The sequence below is a fragment of the Spermophilus citellus genome (genome assembly GCF_964194105.1).
Source record: "Spermophilus citellus genome assembly, chromosome: 8".
In the NCBI taxonomy this organism is placed as follows: Eukaryota; Metazoa; Chordata; class Mammalia; order Rodentia; family Sciuridae; genus Spermophilus; species Spermophilus citellus.
In genome coordinates, this window is record NC_138189.1 from 40,971,648 (window position 1) to 40,994,536 (window position 22,889).

At 42.5% G+C, this 22,889-nt stretch overlaps 1 protein-coding gene across 7 annotated transcripts in view; it reads right to left on the bottom strand.

The window, feature by feature from the left end:
• LNX1 (ligand of numb-protein X 1) overlaps nt 1–22,889 on the bottom strand; it is a 188,639-nt gene that overhangs the window by 16,776 nt on the left and 148,974 nt on the right. For all 7 annotated transcript variants that reach the window (XM_081303326.1, XM_081303324.1, XM_081303327.1 and 4 more), the window contains 4 exons: nt 20,914–21,285; nt 10,164–10,298; nt 7,290–7,467; nt 5,268–5,496 (listed from right to left, as the gene is read on the bottom strand). In XM_081303326.1, coding sequence (XP_081159452.1) covers nt 5,268–5,496; nt 7,290–7,467; nt 10,164–10,298; nt 20,914–21,285 — 914 coding nt within the window. The remainder of the gene's footprint in view (nt 1–5,267; nt 5,497–7,289; nt 7,468–10,163; nt 10,299–20,913; nt 21,286–22,889) is intronic.

Here is a 22,889-nt window from a genome sequence, read left to right on the forward strand (position 1 = left end):
TATTTCCAACTGAACATACCCCAACAGGAGCCATATGGCAAAGATTAGGAGTTATTGAATGGATTTACTTATCTCATTCCCCTCAAAAGACATTAACACTTTTTCATGATTCTACAGCTCAATTAGTGATTAAGGGTAGAACTAGGATTTTACAATTAATTGGATCTGAGCCTGATATCATAATTATTCCATTTTCTGTTCAACAGACTAATTGGCTTTTTCAAACTTCTAGTTCATGGCAGATAGCTTTTGCAGATTTCCCTGGCCAGATAGATAGCCATTATCCTCGTGATAAGATTGTACAATTTGCATCATTAACATCACTTATTTTTCCAAAGATTGTACTTTCCCATCCAATAGAGGGAGCTTTATCGGTGTTCACAGATGGTTCCAGCTCTGGTAAGGCAGGTTTCTTCAGCCATGTTCACACAGAGGTAATACAAACTTCTTATACTTCAGCTCAAAGGGCAGAACTTCAAGCCCTGATTTTGGCCTTAGATTATTTTTCAAATGAGCCTATTAATATCTATTCTGACAGCTTATATGCAGTCAGAGTTACCAAAAATATTGAAACCTCAGTTATTGGGTTTACTTCATCACAGGAGTTATTTGAATTATTTCATAATTTACAAAAGACAGTGCTAATGAGAAAGTACCCATATTTTATTGGACATATCCGAGCACATTCTAGCCTCCCTGGACCTTTGGTTGCAAGTAATGATAATATTGATAAATTAGTAGCTTTTTGTCAACAGATGTCTTCATATGACTGTGCCCTAGCTTCCCATTCCTTGCATCATCAAAATGCTTCTAGCTTACGTAAAAAATTTAGTATTACCAGAGAACAGGCTCGTCAGATTGTAAGCCAATGTCCTAAGTGTGTTATTTACACTCCATCTCTGCCATCAGGGGTAAATCCCCGTGGTTTAAAACCAAATCAAATATGGCAAATGGATGTAACTCATATTCCTCAATTTGGTAAGCAATGTTATGTGCATGTCATAGTGGACACTTATTCTAGATTTATTTTTGCCACAGCACGTACTAAGGAAAATACTCAACATGTAATTTCTCATTGCTTAACAGCTTTTTCTGTTTTAGGGTGTCCTATGCAGATTAAAACAGATAATGCTCCAGCTTATGTAAGCTCTGCTTTTCAACAATTTTGCCAAGAGTTTCAAATTAATCATAAAACAGGAATTCCTTATAACCCCCAAGGTCAAGCCATTGTAGAACGAGCTCATTTATCTATTAAACTTCAATTACAAAAATTAAAAAGGGGGAATAAGATAATGACTCCCCAAAATAGCCTTAATCATGCCTTATTTGTTTTAAATTTTTTAAACTGTGACACAGAAGGTCACACTGCTGCTGAGAGGCAAATGTCTCCCTCGGTGACAGGCCCATTAGGCAGAGTTCTGTGGAAAGATTTACAGACTGGTCAGTGGAAGGGCCCAGATCCGGTAATATCATGGGGCCGAGGGCATGCTTGTGTTTTTCCAGAAGGTGCTTTCCGTCCCATCTGGGTGCCTGAACGTGCCATCAGACATGGAGGAAATAGAACCCAGACTCAAGCGACTGAGGATAGACACGGAGGAGCCACAACCCAGAAGGAGGAGATATCGGAAAAAGATGAAGAAAGACCAGATTGAACCAGCCGAGAAGCTGATTTCGTGGAAAGATGTGAAGAAATTGACAACCCAGGCTTCCCAAATACTTCGACGCCTAGGAAAGAACAGGACCCCAGTCTTGATGGTAGCGACAGTAATTGCCCTACTGGGCTGTCAGGTAAAAGGGAATCAAGTAGACACTTATTGGACATATTTCCCAGATCCACCCCTGGTACACCCAGCTGTGTGGACTGGAGAATCTATTCCAGTATTTACTAATGACTCATTCATGATGGGAGGATTTACAGATACTCATATTACTCCCAGTCATGTGACTAGATTTAATTATTCTGGCTACAGTGCCCAATTACCTTTATGTTGGTCACATGATAAACATGCTGGCTGTCTAAAAGTATCATTTGAAGAAAAGACAGCGATTGGTAAACCTAGACTGACAAATAATTCTATTTATGGAGACTTAAAACCTAATACTAGATCAGTAATTAAGATGGGACTTTCCCATAACAAGCCAGTCATTTCTGCAAAACCTCCACCGGTACCCCACTGTCCAAATAGTTCTACAATTGAAATTGGCACCTTTCCAAAATGGATGGATTGTGTAAATACCTTTCCTGTACAACATAAGGTGTCTAAAACTAGTGGGTATATTTTAGACTGGTCTCCAAAAATTGATAAGAGACAATTACGAAGAAATTCTGCTATGACACCTGCAGGATTTGTTAGTAATATTTTGACTTATAGTGAAGGAGGCATTCAAAGAGATATTTGGCGTTTAATTGCTGCCTCAGAATATTTACATTTTACAGATAAACCTTTACCAAAATTTGTTGGCAAGAACTGTAAAGAGGGATCTTGCTATGGCCTAAGAGCCTGTGTCCAATCTCCTTATGTTTTAATTATTGGAAATGTAAAAGTTAGATGGATAGATGATAGATATTTTGTTACTTGTAATAAGTGCAACCTAACCAATTGTATTTCTAGGTATAATGGAGGAAAAGGAGTGCTGATACTTCATCAGCCCTCTTTTGTTTTATTACCTGCTAATATTTCAGAGCCATGGTATGCTGATGCTGGTTTACAAGTTTTACAGCAAATTCATGCCCAGCTAACAAGACCTAAACGTGCTATTGGAGTCATAATTGTTGGTGCCTTAGCACTGGTCTCATTTATTGCCTCAACCGTCTCTGCATCTCTGACATTGTCTCAGAATATTCAGCATGCAAAATTTCTTAATAATTTAGCTCAAAATACTTCCAAGGCTCTGCGTAATCAAGTAAATATTGATGAAAGGATTGAGACTAAATTAAACGCCTTAGAGGCGACTGTTATTAACATTGGTAATGAACTTTCAGCCTTAAAATTTAAGGAAAGGCTTAAATGCCATGCTAATTATAAGTATGTATGTGTTACAGCTGCCAAGTACAATGCTTCTCTCTGGGATTGGGAGAAGGTTAAAACCCATTTATTAGGTATTTGGCAAAATAGTAATAATAGCTTGGATATTCTGGAACTTCATCACCATATCCAAGACATTCAAAATAATAGAGCTGATTTTTCAGATCCTTCTTCTTTGGCTAACCAAATATTGAAGGAGTTAAATGGATTCAACCCTGGAAATATTCTTAAACACTCCGCTTGGTACATTATTGGATTATTCTCTTTGCTGTTAATTCTCTTTTGTATTGTAACTATAGGATGGCGAGTCCTCCAATCAAGAATCCGGGGACTCCAGAGAGTGAACCGCCGCCTCATTGTTAAGAATAAAAAGGGGGAATATGTGGGGAGCCATTCTGACACGTGATTGGGTGACTCCCGTTAAGGGCCTGAGGCACTCTGGCTGTGTCGGAGTTATCCCGACCCTTTCCTGATGAGAGAGCCCATCCGTGTGGGGGTGTGCGTAACCACTGACCCTGGAGACCCAATCACTGACCCTGACCTTGGAGTACAGCCCCCCCTCAACCTTCATTGGATGGAATTCTCCCCTGAATCTCTTGTTTCCCCCAAATAAAAGGCTGATCCCCGGCGTGTTCGCTCTCTCTCTCTCCTGCTAGCCCAGAGTAATCCTCGCTGCCCTGCTGAGCGGCTGGAGGCAGGGAAACAGGGAGACCGAGCCGTCTCGGACCTAGCATTAAAATAAGGTACTGTCTGTGTGTTTTATTTTGATCTCTTCTAACTAACTGAATGCCAGAACCTCATTAATGAAACCACTGCGCAGGCCGCGTGGTAGACCTTCGGCTCTCCTCTCAGAGGAAATGAGCAAATCCAGCCTTAATCCAAGGCCAAATGACAGAAAGCGAAGAGAGGAGGCCATCACTGGGCTGTATTTGGAGAGAAAAGCACTCCACACGGACCTGCCTTACGAGAATGAACCACGAGGGACCTTGACTACATGACAAAATCACTTTCAGACAAAAACTAAAACACGACTGAAGATTCAAGTTTCAGAAACTTTTTTAAAAACAAATTTTTTTTGAAGTATTACTCTCTTCTTCTACTCAGCTTCAGCTGTAAAATGTTTCAAGATTTAAAGTGTCAATACCCGGTTTTCAGCTTCTAAACATTTTTTTTAAGTGTACTGTTTTAAATTAATTTGTCATATAGTGAAGGCTCAAAATGAAATCTAGGTCAGTTTGTATCTGAGGCAGGGAAGCTTTTAAAATTAAAAAAAAAAATGAAAGGGACCTATCTCCAGCCTCAAGAAAAAACATTCTAAAACCAAATCTTCCAAATATCTTGCTTTCACTCATTTAATCCTGTGCCAGTATGTCATCTTCAGCAACTCCAATATTTGATATTTAAGTCACATATTGGAAATCAGTAAGGTCGTCTTCTGAAGGTCAGTGTTTAAACTCCGATGCAGGTGAGCAAACATGGGTTTATCTGTCCTTTGCATATTTAATTTCTGTACAGAGCTATTTAGTGGGAGTGTCTCAAACCTCTCACTATGTAAAATGACTTCATACTTCACTTAACGCCCCACTAAAATGACAACAGAAAGCTTCTAAAACGCTTCTCAGGAGCAGGCACTAAGGAGGCATGAGCTGAGAAGCATCTCAACCAGCAGATGCTTGGCTTCTGGGCAAAGGCACAGTGTTCTGCTGCTTGTTGGCTTTCTGTATTAAAAAAGGCTTTATGTACACCCAGGGTTTGTGTATTCCCATGGCCAACTGAAAGAGGCAGTGGCAAAGCCACAGTCAGCCTCAATACAAGTTCCTGGGAGTGCCAATAGCAGATTAGGCAAAAGTTAAGCTTCCCCTGGGCAGAGGCAGCTCAGCTCCCAAGTGTGTAAATGCAGGCTTGAAGTCTACCCGTTCTTGCCTGTCTGCTGAGCTGCTTGTTGCATGAACAACATATACAGATGTACATGGCAACTCTGCAAATATTCAGTGTGAGTGCCTGAACATGTTTGTGTATCCAGACCTCTGTCCCTGCCTTAGGATCACTACATCGTGCATTTTCAGTAACCAACAGGAAGACAGAATTATTTCAAACAATCCCATAACCAAGACTGGGTCTCATTAAGATGCTCGTGCCATGAATCAGCCCCAGAGAGTGAAAACAGTGGTTTAAGAAATGGAATCATTCCCCCCCACCCCCCCACCCCCATCCCCAGAGGGATGGACTGTTGAGACTCACCGTGGTAATTCCAGCCACATGACCCAGGACGGGGCCCAGTCACCGGGTGGGGTCTTGTTGTGGTTTGAGTCCAGGGCGGCTGGGTTGCTGCCATCTTCTGGGGGCTCCTGTTCTTTGACTTCCAAGGCTCTGAGTACCACCGAGGAGGACGTGCTCTTCAGTAAGGCAACTGCCTCACTCCTGCTGACTTCTGTGAGCTCAGTCCCATTGACACTCAACAAAATGTCACCTGATGGCCAGACAAGCAGAAGCCATGTTTAGTGAGTGCAAACAGGGCCCATCTGCTTCAAGGGCAAAGGGACAAGGATGTGGGACATGCAGATGGCATGTGTATCACTTGTCCCTGGCATTGATGTGAGGTTGCTTCTCACAGAGCAAACTCCCTCCGTACTCTTTGAACAGGGGAGCAATGCTGTTTGTTTGGGGTTATCTAAAGACTATCTATTGGCGTTTGGCCTTTGCTTTAAAAATAAAAAAACCTCTACTTTTCATTCTTTTTGTTTGTTCTTAGCATAAAGCAGGAGCTCTTGGCAAAAGCTCCAGCAACGCCCAGAGCCTGGCATACAGACCAAACCCAATAAATATGGAAAGACCAGATGATAAGAAGCTACCCCTGACGGTGCTGGCAGAGGAGTCCAGAGCAGCTAAGTAAGACAGGGTCTGGACCTGCGCTCTTAGGTGGAAAAAAGAGTGAATGTTTCTGCTGTCGAGGGATGCAGCTAAGCACCTATGTGTGCAGGACCATGTCCATACACCCTGGGTATCGTCTTCCAGCTCGTATTCCCTCAGTGATTCACTACAGTTGGATTGCGTTGTTCTGCACACAGGCTCTCGCAGAAAAGCAAGAGAAATGAAAATACTAACCTCCCCTATCATCATTTTCTATTATTTCATCTCTCCTGTTCTTTGGCTTCTCTTCTTGATCTTTTTTTTTTTTTCATACAGAATAACCACAGCAGGAGTCAACAGGCAAGGGAATATACAGATGGAAAGGCCTGGAGTCCTTGCTGATGGGTCAAACATCCTTGGGGTGGCCGACTGAGGTCTTAACATGCCAGTCCCTGGGGTTCTCAGGCTGAGCAACTGATCTTCAGAAACTTCACATTTTTCTCTCTTACCCACTTACCCTTCAAAGGTGGAATTGTCTATCCACCTAAGCTACCCCTTTGGGGGCATTGACAATACTGTTACCCCTATGTACTTGTAGAAGTAATTTTTTAAAAATTTATTTCTTTCATACATGACAATAATGGAATGCATCACATTCATAAGTATCCATTCACAGCACGGTTTTTCATAACTCTGTATATGAAGTATGTTCATGCCAAATCATGCCATTATACATGAGCTCTCTTATTGATTTTTTTGCCTTACAATTCTTATTATACCACCATTTATCATATCTCTGTTTGTATATAAGGTATGTTGACATCAAATTCACATCTTCATACATGTACTTTGTATAATGATGGCTGTCTCCTTCCACCCACCACCTCCCTTCACTTAAAGTAGCCCAGGAAATGTGTGATGAAGGAGGGTGAAACACTTTTTCTCTAATGAGAAAACACCCAGTGCAGTACCACTAAATCAAAATCTACCAAATAATTCCTCCTATCCAACCCATAAAATGGAACAATTCATGAATTAATTTCGTCATAGGATCATCCAACAAAGAAGCACTTAGAATGAACACAACCATTTTATATAGGATATATAACCAAATTATATCCTAGAAGCAACTGTCTCATAACAGCAGCCATTGCCTGTTCGTTTCTGGCACAGCCTGGTGGTTCTAGCTTTACTGGCAGGCTAACCGGCCCCTAACAATCCCCATGGCCAAAGGAGTGGACCCCAGTCCAGCTGCTTTGTGCCAACTAATCATGGTAAGCCATCACTGATGTCCTAGCCAGATCTGTCTCACATTGTCTTGGTAATTCTTGAAAACAGTAACCTAGCCTAGCGAGCTTTAATTCCCTCTTAGAGCTCTGCCACCCCAGTATCTTAATTCTCTTTGCTTTTTACCTGTTTTTATTCTTCCATCTCTGCTTATGACTCCTCCAGGTTCAACGCTGATAACGTAGATAGGCAAGTCCCATTCCCGATGCGATGCTCCCCCTGAAACGGTCATGCCGAGAGATTCACTGGGGTCTTTTCGAACATTTATCACTTTCTCGTTACAGGTGGCTGCAGGATGGAAGGGCTGAGGGCACAGACAGAAAAAAAGCATGGTGCATGTATTCACAAGTGGGTTGTCTTCATGCAAAAATGACCAAAGTTGCATACGTTATGAAAATTGAATCAATACGATGGCGGTCCTTGGGATCACAGAGAAAGACACATAAAAAGGACTGTCATTTTGCATCCCTCTACAGCAGGTACATTATCCCAAATTCTATAGGCGAACTCAGAGAGAGTTTCCATTTGAAAAGGCAGTAATAAACATCGGGGGACAGCCAGGTTGGAGATGAGGGGAGAAATCTGAGGTATACAAAGTGAACCATATCTCAAATTGGTCAAGCGAGTCACCCATTCCGGAGATGGTAAGTCAACATCTCAAAAACCCTCATCCTTGATGAATATCTGGAATGTTTTGTAAGCTGAAAAACAAGTGACCCTCGCTTCTCTCTTCCTCGGTGCTTACTGCACAGCCTTGTCTGCACTCAGCAAAGTTATGATTAACTGAGCATGGGGGGGGGGTGGGGTTCAACAGGATGAACCAAAGGAACACCACACAAATGAAATTTTAGTCAGAACATAAAAAACTAAGACATCAAACAAGCCATTATGTCCACGTATGTCCATGTGTCCTGAATCTCCTTTTGCTCTCCTAATCTGAGAGAGGTCCTAGGCAGTGATGGAAAAACCCAAGTCTCTCAAAAAATCCTTCACATAGCATTTCCGATCCTGGGGAGGGGAGGAGGAAAATATGATGGAAATAATCTTTTTTATTTTTCTTTTCTCCCCACTCTTCCTTCCATACTTTGAAGACCTTGCAATGTTCCTTAATGCTGAAAAACAATTTCTGATGAAATAGTTCAAGCAGATTAAAAATAATCATACTGCCCAATACTTGGTCAGCCAAGTATTCATCACTCAAGCTAGACAAAATAAATATATTTTAGAATATTTGCTCTGGATTTTTAAAGTAAAAATTTAGATGCTTAAAAATACTGTCTGCAGAATAACATCCCAACCTACCATGCACCCTGCAACCCGAGGTGACAACAGAATGTTCCGCATAGGGTTAAAGGGCCCGAGTTCCCCCAGTCACATGCCTTTTCCTCTCCCACAGAGGTCATCCTACGCCTATAATTCCTTGACTTTCCAATGGACCAAAAGCTTTTCTGTTCCATAAATCCTGGCTTGCCTCCTGGGGTATGTCTTTGAATCATTTATGCTCCTATTTTCAAAATGCCACACTCTTTCTTTTTTTTTTTTTCCCCACACTGTTTCTTAAATCAAGAAAAAAAAAGAACTTGAGTCAGAACATAAAAAACCGAAACCATCAAACAAGCCATATGTGTCTTAGTTTTATATTAAATGTGCCACTCTTTTTGTAAGGACATTTCAGAAGGCAAGAGAGAACTGCACGGTTTCCCAGAAGGACAGCGTGGAAGTGTTTCCAGGAATTCAGACACAGGACAGAGGGTTGTGGCAAAGTGGGCAGACCCTCCTGGCCTTGCCATGACTCGTGGCAGGTGGTGGGAGGCCTCCCTTCTAGTGGTTTAATGAATTAGAATGTAATATATTCTACTTAATATATTAAGTAGAATATATTACATTCTAAGTAATTAAACAAAAATTAAACAAAAAACTTTAGTTATGAAGCAAATACACCAGTTTTTCCATTTATAAAAACTGTCAGTTTAATTTAAACACGTTTAGCAGTGTTTATTAGCAAGAAAACATCAGGAAGTTCTTATCTAGAAAATGTTTTAAAAGATTGTATTTGGTCTGTCTAGATTTATTATTATAAACATGGAATTTAAGGATCTATGGGGCATAGCTGGCTGGAGATTGGGGAAGAGGATGTAATCATATAAACTCTGGAACAATATAAAGCAATCACACTCTTTAATTAAAATTTTGAATATTGTTTCTGCATACATTGCTCAAAAACTCAATTTATGGATATATGTGTGTATGTATATATTAAAATATATATGTATGTGTGTATGTATGTATGTATGGAGAGGTTAAAGTGTGGCCTCTCATAGAAGCTACAGAGAGCAGCACAAGTTGAGTTGAGTCACCTCACTTGAAGGGAGGCTGCAGACTGGTGGCCTGAAAGATTCCACTCACAGATCCATTCTGCTTGATCCAGAATGTTTTAAGATTTTTTGGATTTTAAATTTCCTAAGATAGGACATGTTCTCTGGTTTGCTCCAATCCCCACCACTCCCTAATGTTCCATTCCACGAGCTTCAAGTGTTTAAATCATCTTCCTGGGTCTGTTGTAAAACGTAAACATATTTAAAATAGCAGAGGAATAATCATTCTTTATTTCCAGTCAGACTGGGAATCTTAAGAACCAGAAACCAAGCAAACCTCTTGTTTCATTTCAAAGTAAATGGAAAACAGTCCTTACACGTAATGACTCTTAGTAAAAACAAGACATGTATTTGGCTTAGACTAGAAATCAGGTCCCCACATGAGGTCTACTGTAAGAGCAGGTTTTAAAACTCTCCCAGCCCTTTCCTTGCTCCTGCTTGGATAGGAGACACCTGTTATCTCACCAATCAGATGATGGGACTTTGGCCCTTAAGTTTTATAGGCGCTACAGTGTTTCTGTAAGTGACAAAGTCCAGAGGTGACACTTTGAAATAATAAAGTGAGCAGTTTTCCTAAGAAGCAGCTCCTTCCAGGAGCAGCGGACATGCCCGGGCTGGGCCTCACCTTGGGAGTGTTGCTCCTCTCGCCTGGGCCTGGTGACCAGTTGCCATTGCTGATCCAGCTGGCTTCCTGAAGGATGTCTGGGCTGCGCTGTCGAACCTGGCGGGACACGACGAGGTGGACGCACCTTTCACTGGCCTGGGTGGGAAGACACAGCTGTTAGCCGCTCTCAGAGCTCATGCGGACAGCATCTGCTCTTCTTCTCTAGCTCGGATGATGGGAGCTGGAGGTATTAGCTTTCCGTCCGCCGTGGTCTCAGTGTTTATTCCTACCAAAGCTCATATGCTGAAATCCTCACCGACAAGGTGATGGTATTACATGTGGGGACTTAAGGAATGAGATTAGTGCCATTATAAAAGAGGACTGAGGGAGTCTGCCTTTCCACCAAGTGAGGACACAGTACCTCAATCTTCAGAACTGTGAGGAATAACTTTCTGTTATTTTTAAGCCACCTGGTTTAGTGTACTTTGTTACAGCAGCCAAATGGACTAAGATGCTCCCTCTCTTCTCTTCCTTCCCAGGGCACATAACCCATATCTCTCAGGAACCAAGCCCTTGTTTAAAAAACTTTAAGCAGTATGAACCCTCGGCAATGAAATTATCTCCATGGTTGTCTAACACCAATCAGCCCAAATCTTTATGACTTTACATTCTTATATTAATAATCTCTCTTCTCAGGGCTTTCTCGAAACTCAGGGGTCATCAACTGGGTTGCTGTAAATTAGATGGAACTTTTAAGATAAAATTGCTAAAGTATGTTGAATTGCAGTTAGTATGTTGAATGTCAGTATCACAATGGATGGTCATTCAGGTGAGTTAATTCATTTCATATAAATTTAGAAAATCCAATCAGGCATGGTAGTGCCCACTATAACACCAGCGACTCAGGAGGCTGAGGCAGGAAGGTCACATGTTCAAGGCCAGTCTCAGCAACTTAGCAAGGCTCTAAGCAACTTAAAAAGACCCTGTCTCAAATAATAATAATAATAATAATAATAATAATAATAATAATAATAATAATAATGGGCAGTGGTGCATGCCTGTAATCCCAGTGGCTCAGGAGACTGAGGCAGGAGAATCATGAGTTCAAAGCCAGCCTCAGCAACTTAATGAGGCCCTAAGCAACTTAGTGAGACCCTGTCTCTAAATAAAATATAAAAAAGGGCTGGAGATGTGGCTCAGTGGTTAAGCATCCCTGGGTCCAATACCCAGTAGAAAGAAGGAAAGAGAGAGAAGAGAGAGGAGAGAAAAGAAGAAAGGCAGGAAAGAAAAAAAAATCCTACTAAGAATGGGGTCCAAAAAATAAGTTTAAGTCCTCAGCTGGCTCTTCTTCACCCGGCCCAGCCATCTCCTGGCCTGCCTAGTCCTTGCCTCTGTGCCCTCCCTTTGTTTGCCTGCCCATCTTGCATTGCCTGGTGTTTCTCATCACATAGAAAGCCTGTGTCAGAAGAGAGCAAAAATAACAAGCCTAGGAAATAATCATGAAGATGCTGACCTGCAGAACTATGGTAATAGCCAACTGTCGATCCTTGGAATAATAGCTGTGTCTCTTTCTTTGGCCTGTAAGCCTCTGTCATCCTAATAAGGTTATCTTTGGGAACTCTCTGAAGCAAAAATCACTAAAAGATAAGCAGCAGCAAACAGTCAGGTCCAAACTTCAGTCACTGAGCCTGAATCTGCTCTTATCTTCGGGGAAATCCACTGTGGCGCAAGCTCCCGGCAGCCGGTTTGTCTCTAGGCCCACGAACCGTCCCAGGTTCATCTTGGACAAGGAGCAGGGCATGATCTAAGCACCTCATAAGAACTGAGAACACTGGAGACGTACGCATGGGGTCGGCTTGCCAGGCAAAATGGATGTGGCCAAGGAGCAGCCTGCGAGAGCTATTCAATTCACATTTTCGAACACAGATTTCTCACTGTGTTTTCAAAGGCTGGCTCTGGTATTAAGTTGTTGGCAGGAATAATGCTCCAATAAATAACTCTGGTATCAACTTACTTGGAAATAAATTCTCTGTGAGGCTGGATCTGTGGCTCTCACCAGCCACCTTGTAAATTGCTCACAGAGAGACTATTTGAGGCACTTTCTTTTGTAGTGTTTGAAGATAGAAGGTGGGAAATGGGCTAATGTGTGTGTCCTGGCTCTTACCTCTCAGGAGAAGCTGGATTAGGGTAGAGAAACAGCCTGGCTCCAGACTCTTTATTTCTCCCCCACTAGTGAGAATGTGATGTGGGTGTGAGAAGATGGGCCAGGAGCAGAACAGGGTGAAGGAGAATGCTTCTTTTTCTTTTTTTGGTACCGGGATTGAACTCAAGGGCATTTAATCACTGAGCCACATCCCCAGCCCTTTTTTGTATTTTACTTAGAGACAGGGTCTCACTGAGCTGCTTAGGGCCTTGATAAATTGCTGAGGCTTTGAACTTGGGATCCTCCTGCCCCAGTCTCCTGAGCTGCTGGGGTTACAGGTGTGTGCCACCATGTCTGACAGGAGACTGATTCTTAATTTGATACCTATATAATACGTACCAGGAAGATGGGTACAGTGGACCTGTTATTTTAATGATAAATAATGGCTAGAGGGCCAGCGATGAGTTCAGGCAGAGAAAAAGTTGATAGATCATCTGCACATGGAGGTGTTCGCCTCTCACCTGGCCAAGGGCTTTGCTATTCATGTGGAAAGGAAGACAGGAGACACGCTAGATGTACTTTTGGTGCTTTTTTCTTTTTATTGATGCTGAAATAAAATGCTAACTAAACTGTATCTAATTCATGTTGTTTCATTCATTGTCTTCTATTAGCTTTATAAACTCTCTTTCCTTCTTAAAAAAAAAACACTTCAAATTAAGAGTCACTCCCTTCCCCCAGCATGCTGCAGGGCATCTTTCTATGCAAACAACCTGAAAGGGAGACTCCAAATTGATAATGGGGCCTCAGGATTGTATTGCTTAGAGTAGGAAGAACAGGGATACAGTTCTCTGTAGAGTGCAGTCTAGGTCCACAGGAGGCTCACCAATTGCAGGGCTCCCTGATACAGGCGAGTGATGGCAGGGGTGGGACTTATAGTGCCTGCTGCCTGGAGAGCTGGTCTCTATTAATGTTCCATCCCTTAATATCAGAAGTTTTAATGATCATCTTTTAAAAAACCAAATTTATTCTGCATTCCCCAATGGCTTCTTTTCTAAAAATCTCAGGCTGAGGTCATCTGGCTCAACTGATTGTCAACATAGGCTTGTGGGGCTGGTTCTTTCTATCCTGAATGGCTGCCCCTTTTAGCTTCCCTCCCAGCAAATGTTCAAGAACCGTGCTCAGCTCATCCATCTGTGCACACGGAGCCCAGGGGGAGTGGGGGAGCACTGATTATATTTAATTAGAAAGTCACAGATATGCAAGAGATGTCAGACATCATCTAATCCAACATTTTCCCTTTAGCCCATGGTTCAATTTCCCTACAACCCCCTTGCCAGTTGTGACCTAGCTCATGAGTCAATGCCCCCCGATGACAGGAAGCTCACTGTGTGCCCATTTTAGACAGCACTAATTAGAAAATTTACCTTTAGGTTAACCTTAAATTTGTCATTCTCTCCCTTGCCATTGGTTAGGCCCTACAGGATAACCCCAAATCAATTTCCAAGTGACAATCCTACTTTAAGATGGCTCTCATCGCTCTTTCTTAGTTCTTCTACTTTCCGGGTCAGTTCTTTCTACTTCCTGCAATATTTAATTTTTTTTCAAATCATCTCAAAAGTCTGGTGAACTCTGGACTCTAATTATAAAGTTGGGTGGACGTGGGGTGTTTAGAACCGGGCCCAGAGGCTGAGTTCTACTTTGACCAGTATAGCAAGGTTTTTTTGGCTGATGGGCCAGATGCACAGAGGACCTCATTGACGGAACTCCCACCTTGCATAGAGGATTGTCTATATGTTTCATTGGACCAAGAACTCCATAGATTCCTGTCTTGATCATTATTGATTAATTAAAAGATAACAGACAGGACTGCACCACACAACACATTCTAGCAGCTCGGCCTACCTCTGAAACCGTGGATGGCCTTACATGACAATATAGACAACTGGAAGCATCAGACCCAAATGATAAGCTAGAAAAACAACAGAGTTCAGTCACTCCTACTGACTGAATCACATACTACATACTACACAACAAGGATTGGAACAAGGTCCTGGCCCTTACCCTTCTCTCCAGGGAGCAAGAGAACTTCTGGGGTGGGAGGAATCCTTCCCATTGATCAAAGAATTGGAAACTTCAGAAATATAACTCGAGAATGAGCTAATGGTACATGGCAAGTTGATGCTCCCTATAAAATGAGCTTGGTGAAACCAAATCTGGTATGTGTGGATTTGTTTAGCATTGAAAATTTTAGCATCTAGCACAGGGCCTGGCACATTATAAAGGGAATTCATGAATGGCTACAGAGGTGGCATCTCTTTCAGTGAATGAAAAGCAATTAGAGTTTGGATGAAGAGAAAGGAAATTAAGGAGGTTTGAGGAAAAAGTGGGGAAAAGATTTTTGGATTTGGCCAGGGTAGCAAGAGAAAATTAGGATAGCAATTTGGTTTATTTTTTCCACTGTACCGTAGCTCACCCCCTATTCCCAGAAACACACATCTTTGAGGTATAAAGAAATTAATGATGATGATAATACAGATGGTGATTTAGGCAGGGTCATATGGATGTCAGTTCCAAACTCAAAATAAGCATTTAGTTCCTGCGTTGCTGAATGTGCTGATTGTTGAGTCCAGAGAGTGAACCTATTCCTCTGCCTTAAACACCATTTCTCTTAAAGTGTCTAGAGGTTACTTGCAGGATCAACTCTGTTCCATGGTTTAAAAAAAGAGAAAGTGCATGTGGCCAGTAGGCAGTGGTGCACACCTATAATCCCAGCTATGCAGGAGGCTGAGGCAGGAAGATCATAAGTTTGAAGCTAGCCTGGACAACTTAGGGAGAACTTGTCTCAAAATAAAAACAATTTTAAAAGGGTTATGGATGCAGCTCAGTGGTAGAGTGCCCCTGGGTTCAATCCCTAGTCTTGTAAAAAGCAAAACAAAAATATGCATGTGGAGAATGTGTGTATTGGAGAAAGGGTAGTAAAATGTCCAGGTTCCTTAACGTTCAGTGTATAGCTATGCCTAAGATTTGCATTTATAAAACTCTAGGTTGGAAAGCTGTACAACTTACCAAGGCACAATTTCTCAAAAAACACATGGAATTTGGAGCTGTATATAAAAATCATTTGGACCTTGAGAATTCAGCTAAAGGAGCTTTAAGAATCTATGTATAGTTTAGTCTATGTGTATTAAATTTACTATAGTACCATGGGAAGACAATTTTAGTAGGGATTGGATTCCATATTAGCTTGGCTGATATGTAGAAGTCACACACAGACCTATCAGGTCTTATTTCACTGGTGATTCTTACTGGCTCCACAGGACTTGAATGTTTAAATTACCGCAAAAGTTTTGCCTTTTCTTTTCTTTTTTTATTTCCAGGTATGTAGCAGAACTCATGGATTTAGAATAAACCTAGGTAATATGATAAGGTATTACTTGCCTCTGGCTTTGTCTAAAGCCCTGTTGTATTCTTTTTAAAAGTCTGAAGTGCCTGGGTGTCAGTTTTTCTTTAATAAAATAACTTTCCATTTAAATATTAACTCTTCTGAAGAACAAAAGCACATGTCAGTATTCATGAAAACCCCTCGTTTTATCACCTCTACTAATGGTTAAGAATTTTTTTCAGTGTCTACATCAAGTCTGGGGTTGTCAAAAGACAAAAGCCACAAGAGGGATGCTCAAGTTTAAAATTCACAGTTACCTTCTTTCTTTATTAATTATATACATGAATTATATTTGCTTTCTAAATAAATATGTACACACGAATCTAGAATTGCCAAGAAATGAAAGCATCTCAAAATAGGCATACCTCTCCGAATAAAAGACTCATGCAAACGGGGTGGATGCATGCTGACCTCCTAGGTGTGGGATGTTGAGACTTCTGTTCTTCCTTGTGTCTCAATGCTTTATTCCATTATTTATTTGTTCTATTATTTTGGTATGACATCAAACAGTTTCCAAAACACTGTCTCTGATATACAGTTAGTCCAATGAGAGTGCTCAAAACACTTGAGAAATTAACAACAGTGAAAAATCAACTTGTACTCACGAAGTCAACTGCTCTGTGTTGGATGTTTCTGTCTCTTTAAGGTTTTTCTTCTCAGTGGGGCCTGACCATCTGTCTAACACTAGGGTCTGGTTAACCCAGGCTGCTGCTGAATAAGCTGAGGTCAGGGCTCAACATATGTAAAGTTGGTCAGATTTAAAACAGTTGTGGTCTCTCTGTAATAACTCTTCCCTGAAGTAATGCAGAAAAAAAGCAGAATGTGGGGTACTGTGGAAGAGAACATGGTCAAGGGGACATGTTGTCTGGGAATTTCTCTGTAAGGCAAATGTGATTCATGGAGTAGACATACGAGGGCTGCAGAGCCAAGGAATGGGTGGAAATCTGAGTCTCAACCTTTGAAGGGCATTTAGTTTAATCCCCCCAGCCTGGTGTGTGTTACAAGTAACACATAAATAAAATTCATTCTTTAGAAACAGCAAGAGATTGCTTGGCTGAGTTTTACCAGCATTCTGTTTTTTCTTCATTTCTTTTCCAACTAGCTTTGCCCTAGTTTTTTTTTTTTTTTTTTTTTAAGAAAAACTTTTCCTGCTTATAAAGCACATTGGCTTTGTTTAGTAAGCAAAAGAATCTTTTAGGAATTCCCACTGTTAGGCAAGATTTTATTTCATAAATTAACTTTCTCAGGGAATTTTTTTGCTCTTCTGTTATTAATCTACAAAAGTAGATTGCCACATGCAATCAAGATTTTTCCAAATAACATGAGTAAGAGCTTTTCCTTTGCCTATTGCGAAGTACAGTTGGCAACAGATCATGTTCAAAATGTGAGTTCCCTTAATTGACCTGCAGAGGGCGCTAACAATGTAACGTGAAAGAAACCTTGATGATCTCCTAAAAGTTCTCCTTTTGGGAGAGAAAAAATAATGCTAAGAATGGAGTTCCTTGATGGGAAAAATAAAACAGACTCTTTTGGTCTATTTTGTGTTTTCACCTACTGGCTTATGCAGACTAGACCACACATCTCATGCTGACTTCTACTTGAGATCAGAGTCAAGAACGGGTACATTCCAAGGGCTATAAGGCCAGGAACTGTGTCAGTCTGGTTTGTCACTATATTGCACATCTCTGGGTACACAGATGCTTCTCAAACAATAATGTGAACAAATCCAAGGAGAGATTATGTCTTGGGGACAAATAGCATGTAAAAGTAGATGCACTTCTTGTTCTCTGGTAAAATGGTTTAAAAACAAGTCCCTTGAGGTGGAATTAATGTGTAAAATATATCTTACATACATTTACAGATTTATAATTTGACTCCATTTTTCAAATTCAACAAAATTTTCAAACCTTAAGTAAATGCTTATTAGAGTGCCTGCTCTTGCCAGGCACTGGGCTAAGTGCTTGGGATACAATATTCCACCATATTATGCCACCCTAGACTGGCAGGTAATCATAAAACAGCTGGTAGGAAAGAAAAATAGATGAGATGATGGACTCTGTGACGGGCACTCTATTTTAAGTGAGATTGTCAGGGAAGGCCTCTCTGAGAAGGAGAGACTTAAATGAGGTATGGGGGAAGTCTGATAGACATGAATCTTCTACAGAAGATTCTTCTAGGCAGAGGGACAGCAAGAACTTGGGCTCGGAGGTGGAAAACTTCTTGAAATATGTGCAGAGTGGGAAGAAGGCAATGTAGCTAAAAATGGTTAAACTAAGTGGAGAATACCAGAAATTCTCCCCTTTGCTTGAGAAATGAATCTGGAGAGAGAACGAAAGGCCAGAGTATGTCTGTGTCTGCCCACCATGCCAAGGTTTTGTAATTTTAACCCAATTATTTTGAGAAGGCCCAGAAGGCTGAGAGCAGGAGAGTGGCTTTGCAAAGAAGTCATTCTGCAATTGAGTGTGGAAGCAAGGAGGCTGGTTAAGAGGCTCTTGTAGTGGGCCAGCCTGGCTGATGGAGGCCACGGAGGTGGTGAGAAACGAACTGGGAGAGAAGGATGCTCAAGTATATGAAGACTCCTTTTGGCCAAGTAACTGGGTAAATGGCGCCATTTCTGGAGACTGGAAAGGAGAAAGGGGAGAAGGTTTGGCCATGGGTGGAGTGTGGAGAAGTCAAGGGATCAGTTTTGGACATTTTTGAGTGCCTTTAGACATTAACTTTATTTATTTATTTATGGGTACCGGGGATTGAACTCAGGGACACTCAACCACTGAGCCACATCCCCAGCCCTATTTTATATTTTATTTAGAGACAGGGTCTCATTGAGTTGCTTAGCACCTTGCTTTTGCTGAGGCTGACTTTGAACTCTTGATCCTCCTGCCTCAGCCTCCCTAGCCACTGGGATTACAGGTGTGTGCCACTGCACCTAGCTAGACATTTACTTTAGATACCAAGTATATATGTAGCTAAGTAAGTGTGGTGGTCAGAGATGTTGGGGCCAGGTAATTTGAATTCTGGTGTAAACCCGGAGAGGATATGCCTCTGGTAACCCTGCTTTTTTCCTCTACCTCCTCCACAGGGTATGAGCTCAGGCCTTCTTGGGCAAATGAACACCCAGGGGGCTGAGCATTACCTTGGAACTGGGACTCCCACCAAGAGCCACTGCTCAGGGCCCAGGCACCAGGTGTGATTCCTGCCCTCATGAACAGAGGGAATAGGGCAAGTCCCCATGCACCCTCTGCCCCTGGCTGCCCAGGTTTCAACTGGCAAATATACAATGTACTGCTCAATTCTCCTTGAAGAAGAGGGATAAACACACAAACAACTGTGATCAGAGTTGCTGTCCCCTGGAAGAAGTCCATGAGTAGGTGCCAAGGGGAGAGGGAAGCATGAGTGCTTGATGATCAATCAAGTCTTGAGGGCAGCTCTGAGCCCTGCAGGGTTCAGATTCTGCTGCTGACTGTCTATCTCTCTGAGGACAGATCTTTCTGGAAGATTCACATCACCTTCCTTCCTAGAGCCATCCAATGATATTCCATGGCTTTGGAGATATTCTTTTTTTAAAAATATTTTTATTTTTAGAGAGAGAGAGAGAGAGAGAGAGAGAGAGAGAGAGAGAGAGAGAAAGAGAATTTTTAATATTTATTTTTTAGTTTTTGGCGGACACAACATCTTTGTTTGTATGTGGTACTGAGGATCGATCCCAGGCCGCATGCATGCCAGGCAAGCGCGCTACTGCTTGAGCCACATCCCCAGCCCAAGCTTTGGAGATATTCTTGGCCTTAGCCTGGCTCATAATACGCTCCATGGCCTGGTCCTTGCCTCCCACTTCTTCCTTGTGTATTTGCTGCTATTTTGAACCCACTATGCTTCAGGTATTAGCCATTACCCTGATGGAAATGTTCTTCTGTGTTGTATCTCATTAGAATGATTCTCACTGCTTATCCACCTAGAGAACTTCTGCTCATTCCTGAAAGCTCCAGTTCAAGACTTTCTTCTGCCACAAAGAATTCCTAGGTAGGCCCATCTCAGCAAAGATCTCTCCAGCATCTGCATCAGCCGGACTTTAGTTCTCCATTGCAGAACTATCACACCATATGACAGTTGTGAAGAGAAAGTCCACCCTGTCAAAGAGTGGGCTCCTTGGGGAGAGCAACACATGCCTGTTCTCTGCACCTAACCCAGAGCCGGGTTAGCAGTGGAAACTTAATACACATTTGATAAGTGAAGGGAATGAATGGGTTAGAACACAAGAGCTCGGAAGAATATCTGTCCCTTTAAGAATAAAGCTGTCAGCTCAGGCAACATTACTGAGATACCCAACTATCTGAAGGAATCTTCAGAAAATTCAAATGAGTGAGAAAAGTCAATCACAAAAGCTTATATACTGTATGATATATATAAAAAATTTAAAATTTAAAATTACAGAAATGGAGAACAGATGAGCAGTTGCCAAGGGTGAGAAGGAGGCGGGGTAGGAGGGAGGCAGATGTGGCTATAAAAGGATCACTTTCATAAGGATCTTTGTGGGGATGGAAATATTCTGCATCTTGATATGTCGGTGTCAACAGCCTGGTTGTGATACTGTACCAGGGTTTTGCAAGATATTAACACTGTTGAAAAGAGAAATGTGGATAAGGGATTCCTCTGTGTTGTCTTTTACAACAACCCAGGATTATTGTTTTTTTTAATTAATCCAGAATTATCTCAAAATAAAAAGTTTAATTACAAAAAAGAAAAGGAAGAAAATTCCATGATGATCCAACCACAGTCAATAAGATGCACACTCATCTAAATGAAATCACACCGATCAGAAAAATGTATTAGTGCACTGTCAGGCTATTGTTAACTCTTTCTTGAGGGAGTTAATACAATAGGCTGTCTTGGAGGTTTCCAGAGGTATGTGAATGACTCCTAGGTCTGCATCTAACACACTGGGTACAAAGATGACTTGACCCTGCTAACCTTCAGTGACCTTAACCTTGTGAGGTTGCAACACATAGCTGCATGTGTTCAGTTGCATCTGGAACAATGCACAGGGAATGCACTAGATCCCAAGGCACATCAGTTGCTTGCATACGGTTCTTACCTGGGTGGAAGCTTTGGCAACCCTAGCCCTTCCACTTAGACTGCCTGAAGGGAGGCAAGTGTTCCGCTCAAGCTGGGGGGTTCTGACTGTGACCCACCTGAATCAGATGAGCCGCGCTCTCTGGGCTGCCATATCGGAGGTCATGTCCATTGATGGCCAGCACGCGGTCGTTCTCCTCCAGCTGGCCGTGTCGGTCCGCCACGCCCCCATCCAGCACATTGAAGATGAACACCCCAGGTTCGTCCACTTTGCGCACCAGTTTTATTCCCAGCTGCTCCTCGGGGGTGCTTTTGTTGAGAATCACATGGAAACTGTCATCCCGAGGTCCGTAGGAATCCAACACCTGTCCATTGCTCCTGCTTCGGAACTTCTGCTCTCGCAGTACGGTGAGCCGCAGGACCTGGCAGGGCTGTCGCAGGAGGCGCAGAGCGTAGTTGTGGGGGACGTTGCTGATGTCCATTCCGTTGACCTGGGGGAATGGAGCATCTGCAGTCAACCACCCCTGTCATCACCCTTCCGCAGAGGCCCAGGCTCACCTGTGTAGGGCCCTGGGTGAGATCCTGAAACAGTAAAGAAGTTAAAGATCCAGGACCTCGGAAGACCCAGGGTGCTGCTCCCTTAGAGACTTCCCAGGCTCTCCCCTTATTCTTTCCAAACATCCCGGTTTTCCCGTGGTACCTTTCAGGCCTCTGTGAATGGGTACCCTCTATCTGCAAACTTGTCCTCACACAGGCTGCCCATTTATTGACAGAGTTCCAACCTTCATTTCTGTTGCCTGCCAAACTTAGTTTTTAGCTGGTAGGAGGGGAGGGAAGAAAGAAAAAGTAGGAAAAGACAAAACAAAAAAAATCTTCCCATACAGCTCTGCCAAATGATACATAACTAAACTCTTATTCTTTTTTTGTGATTTTTTTCATGCATGCTAAGCACATGCTCTGCCATTGAACTCTATGCCAGCCCCAAACGATAACATTAATGGCCGTTCAAACCAAGCTGAGTTGACATTTTCTTTTCAAAATTCTTCAATTGGATTATTCTCCCTGGGTCACCCATACTGGAACTTCTTTTTCCCATTTCTCTCTCTCTCTCTCTCTCTCTCTCTCTCTCTCTCTCTCTGTATGTGTGTGTGTGTGTGAGAGAGAGAGAGAGAGAGAGGAAGAGAGAATATATAAATCTGAACGTGTGCACGTGTGCATATGCGTGATTATTGTTACAAGTGATAGTGCATGTGTGTGTGTGAGAGACTGTGCATATGTGCATGAGGGTGTATGTATAAGTGTGTGACGGACAAGTGTCTAAGTGGTGTGCCATGAGTCTGTTTCCAAGTATGTGAGTGTGGTAGTGAAAGTGATAGTGTGTGTAGGTATTAAGGTGCTCATCTTGTCTGTGTTTCCCTCCAGCAAAAAGGTGGGGAGAAGTCCTTATACAATTTCAAACACACCAACGTGAAAGGAAGTTTCTGGGCTCCCTTATTGAAAGGCTAGCTCACCTCACCTACTTAAGCTTGGCCCTCCCATTTGTGCCTCTCATAACAGCATGCAGGGCTGTTGCTGCAGCAGGCTTTCTGGTTTTAATTACGCCAGCTACACAGGTCCTGCCTGGGGGCTGCAGCCCCCAGCATTAGGCACCTCTCTGGAAGAAAACAATTCAGAGGAGCCCTACACTCGGTTCTTGAGGAGGGGGCCCATGAAGGAGCCACAGCCTTCTTGAATTTCTCGAGTTTGGTAAGATTTCTTGTACTTGCAGCCAATTGTTAGAGGCGCCCTGGAATGAGCTTCGGAAAAACCTTCCTGAGGGACAGTCACCCATTCTCTGCTACGGCTCCAGAGAAGAGCAGGGGCTCCCCATGCAAACACAGGCCACCTTTGTCCAAGCACAGGTGAGCAGAGTATGGGGCCTGCTTTCCCCATTACACCCAGGCCAAGAGGTCAGGGTTGCCTGCAAAGAGTGCTGGCAGCCCTTTTGCCTGCAAGTGCCAGCTGAAGACCACAAGAATCAAAATGTTTTCTTATGCAACCCTCCCAGGCAGCAGAGTTTCCATGGTTGGGGAGGAAGCCATGCAGAGCACTGCAG